General features: G+C 34.0%; 1 protein-coding gene across 1 annotated transcript; it reads right to left on the bottom strand.

The window, feature by feature from the left end:
- Positions 1-936: 936 nt before the first annotated feature.
- On the bottom strand, positions 937-2,874 carry LOC150034074 (large ribosomal subunit protein uL14x/uL14z/uL14y). The gene is made up of 4 exons (XM_090317588.1): positions 2,618-2,874; positions 2,185-2,469; positions 1,519-1,560; positions 937-1,181 (listed from the first exon to the last, which is right to left on the bottom strand). Exons 1-4 carry the CDS (start codon positions 2,628-2,630, stop codon positions 1,099-1,101), a joined length of 423 nt encoding a protein of 140 aa, XP_090173714.1. The 5' UTR covers positions 2,631-2,874; the 3' UTR covers positions 937-1,098.
- Between the last annotated feature and the right edge of the window lie 1,764 nt (positions 2,875-4,638).

Here is a 4,638-nt window from a genome sequence, read left to right as displayed (position 1 = left end):
AATGGGGAATCCCCGCCCCCATCCCCGCCTACAAATGGCGAGTTTTTAGATTTGCTTACCACTATTTTTGGCTTTGGATACATTCACGATTGTTCATTTGTACAGTAATCGTGTGGTTTTTAACCCCTTCAGCTCAATTCAATACACCCAATTATGAGACTGAATCCAAGGTTCATTTCAACAAACATGTAGGAAAAGAATAAATATAAGAGAGAAAATTAGTATAGTGACTCGCAATTCAAATCACCAACTTAACTACCATGATATTTATTACTCAATTAACGATCCAAAGGCCATTATGAACCATTGTACAAACTTACACTAAATAGGCCACTTCTAACATCACAACAATCAAAGACACAATCCAAACTTGAGGGACCAAAAGTGTACTTTACCCTTGAATGAACCTAAACGTAAGAATTCATGTCACATTCCTCACGGGTTCAAAACTTACGACATTTATCCAGCCATCTCCCTCCGGGTTTTCCGCCGCTAAAAGCTCATTACATAGAAGGCCTTCAATGGCAATATTCAATTCAAAATCTCATCCAAATCTTTTATGCCATTTGATCTTAATGTTCTAAAATGCAAGCCAAAAATTATGATTAGATGAGATTTCGCAACGAGCCCAAGCGCTTATCGGATGTCGTTTGTATAGAAAGAAACCTAACTTCATCAAGGATCCACATTATAAGCAGGAAGAATCCAAACAAACCATGCAACAGAAATTCCTCATTTGTTTCTCTCTTCCTAGCTATATATTTGAAATTTACAAGTGGGGAAATTCTGTTCAAAACTCAAGTACCTTGTTAATTCCCGAGATAATCCATATCCACCAACCCCAACCCTGCTGCAAAGTCGAGAAATGACAAGGTTTTCTCCCAATCATTTCCTTCTCTGACCTGCAGGCATACTGATAGAAGTAGTTTGGATGGGTTTCTAGAAATCAAATCTGAGGCATAAATATAATATCAACCAAAACTCTTAACGATAATTTTTTCTCGAGATAAAATAAGTTAATCCCAGAATGAAATCGAATCTTAAAATCCTAGTCTATCGAAGGATAAAAACAAAATCAATTCACTTGATTTGACACACTCAAACAATAGCATTAGCAGCACTTGCAATTCTGGGCCAGAGATCAGCACATTCCTTTCCAATTGGACCTGTGATAGCAGAACCTGCATGACCCAAGAAAAATAACTAGTTAAGTCCACAAAAGCAAAATAACAACAGTTTAGATGCCAGAACACCTCCAAAATATAGACACGAATCAAGATGATACAATATCCGTACTCCAAAACTACATTGCTAGCTAAGTCGGCAACTGGCTTTTTAATCTTTCTGGTCTCAGCATAGTAAGACATCCGGTGCAGTATTCCGGGGATATAAAACGTCAATGAAAGGGCTAAGTATTCAGGACATGATGATTTATCTCCTTCTAAGAGCATGTTACATATCATTTTTAAGACAACACATGGACTTTGATACTAAGTTTAAAGTAGAAGAAGATCATACCCTTCATCTCTCCTTTGGGGTTCACGATGACACCAGCATTATCTGCAAAACCAGAAAGCTGTTATTCAACAACTGTAAAGCTCAATTCTAAATGGGTCTATATCAAGTACATGACAGTTACCCAGTCTCACAATCTAAGAAAATAGTTAAACTCCATTAGTGAAACAACCCTTCTCATAAATGACAACAATACCATCCTAAGTTCATAACTTGATCCTATTCTTAACACAAGAACATTATTACTGGATTTTTTTCTTTTAAAGAAACAACTGCTTACATAACTTTTCCCATAAAATTACAATAGAAAGACACCAAATATACTCCCAATAACGTCCCTTATAAACCATTTTGGCAAACACTCTACACCATAACGATGGTCACTTCTATACAATTAACAAACAGCATGAAACATCACAAACAGAGTTCTAGGCCTTGCCAACCCACATTTCATCAACAACATACTAAAGGCTGACAGCACACACAAAACCCGTCTCCAGACCCATAAAACTCTTCAAATTAATAAATGGTCGATTCAATCAGGCTATCCGCCGATAATAAATCTAGACAAACTAACCTAATATCAAGAGGATAACACAAACGGAAATTTTTTTTTTTTAAAAAAAAAAGGTGATCGAAACGAGAAAGATAAATTCCGTTGTATATTACCTTCAAAGTACATGAAGACACCATCCTTTCGGCGCCATGGCTTGCGCTGCCTAACAATAACAGCAGGTAGCACCTTCTTCCTGAGGTCAGGTTTTCCCTTCTTGACTGTCGCCATGACCATATCACCAACACAAGCTGATGGCAAACGGTTGAGGCGGCCCTTGATCCCCTTCACCGAAATGATATAAAGGTTCTTAGCTCCTGTATTGTCAGCACAGTTCACTGTAGCCGCCACAGGTAGACCTAGCGACATCCTAAATTTGTTCCCAGCGGAACCTCCCCTACCTAAATAAATACAAAACAATAACAAATCTCAAATCTCAAATCTAAGAGTAGCAAGCAAAGGATCAAATCAACTATTGCATTTACAGTAGCGTATGAAGAGAACATCGGTAAAAGGAAAGTGGACGGAGATAGAACGATCAGATCATACCTCGCTTCGACATTGTTGACGGGCTCTCCGGCGGCCGTCTCGATCACTCTCTCTCTCTCCTCCGACCAGCGAACGAATGTTGTTCTTAATATATGAAAGACGGCGCAGAATCGGCTATTTCTGGGGTTAGGGTTTTAGTAGCTCCGTTTGGATGCAGGTCTTTCCTATCCTTTCCGTGCGTTGCCGAGCCGAAACGAGCGCTTCACATGACATGTACGAGACGACGTCATTTCCTCATGATAAATAACATTTTAATTAATTTTTTAGTTTCTTTTTCGGAGATATTTTGAGTCTTGATTAATAACATTATCAAGATATTAAATTTTCGTCGACATGTCGATATTTTCATTGTTTTCATAGTTTTGATATAGATAGAGGAGTGAATTGATATTTCCATTATATCGTAGAAAATTCCACGAAACATAAAAATAAGTAACAAAATATCATTGATGTAAATATCATATAAATAATAGATACTTGTTTAAAAATCATAAATGTTTGTTTTTTGAACTTTTTGTTTTTATAAAGTATCCATTGAAATCAAAATCTTGTAAAAATTTCCATCAAAATTTTTGTAAAATTAACATTTTAATATTCCCATCGACATCGACATTTTAAACAATTAACATCCATAGGTGGAGAATCTTTGCATAATTATTTTTATCTCTACATTTTTAGTAAATGTCCATTTTACCTAGTTCGAGAGGAACAATTTAGAAATGTTACACTTACACAAATAATAAATTAAAAAAAGTAATTTTTATTATAAATATTATAAAATATGTGTAATATTATCCACACGAATTCATGTCATTTTCTTCGCAAAAGGTATATTCTAAAGGTAGGTCGTTTTTCTCTTTTTTATTTAATTAATAAATTAAATATTATTTTGCATGTTTAGAATATATTAAATTTCCAATATAAATACAATATTTCGTGATAGTGTTACAATGGCGAATCATACAAAATTAGAATTTGCAGCCCTTGACATTAATGGTATTAATTATTTGTCATGGGTGCTTGATGCTGAAATACACCTTGATGTTATGAACCTTGAAGAAACAATCAAAGAATTAAATATAACAAGCTATGATTTTCCTTCGTCGTCATCCCCACGAGGTATTAAAAATGGAATATCTTAATAGTAAAAAATCATCACATCTTATAGAAGAATTTGAAAGAAAGATATGATCGCCATAAAACAGTTATTCTTCCTAGAACAAATTATGAATGGATGCATTTGAGGCTCCAATATTTCAAATAAGTAAGTGATTACAACTCTGCATTATTTAAATTAGTTCAAAATCATTATTATGTGGATAGAGGATTACTGATATGTTAGATAAGACATTTTTATACATTTCATGTCTCAAATATGCTTCTACAGCAACAAATTCGATAAAAAGGTTTTAAGCAGTATTATGAACTTATTTCATGTCTTCTTGTGGCCGAACGAAATAACGAATTATTAATGAAAAATCATGAATATCGACCAATTGGAGCAACACCATTCCCTGAAGTGAATGTTGTAAATTTTAATAATCGTGGTCGAGGTCGTGACTGTGGTAGAGGAATAGTTTTTTTTTTTTTTTTTTTTCTCATGGTGATCATAATCATCCAAATTCCAAAAAAAAACCATACAAAATTATGACTATAAAGGAAAAGCTCCACAAAATAAGAGTTCAAGAAATGTTGAACAAAAATACTTTCGATGTAGTATGGGTGATTATTGGGTATATATTTGTCGTACATAAAAACACCTAGTTGATCTCTATCAAACCTATCTTAAAGACAAAAGAAAAAATATGGAAACAAATTGTGCATAGCAAGATAATGATATATTTGACTCATCCAATACGACAAATTTGGAAATGATAAACTTATTTGAATCTCCTAAAGAAAAAATTGGCACAACTGATGGCATAGCAAGTGCTTATTTGATTTTGAGAATATTTGGAACTAATATAGTTGTTCTTTTTAGAATTTATCTTTTATCTTTTATCTTTTATCTTTTTTTTTTT

The sequence above is a fragment of the Benincasa hispida genome, chromosome 9 (genome assembly GCF_027475165.1).
Source record: "Benincasa hispida cultivar pf3 chromosome 9, pf3_genome.v1.1, whole genome shotgun sequence".
NCBI lineage: Eukaryota > Viridiplantae > Streptophyta > Magnoliopsida > Cucurbitales > Cucurbitaceae > Benincasa > Benincasa hispida.
Note: the sequence above shows the minus strand (reverse complement) of the source record. Positions and strands in the feature narration are given on the sequence as shown.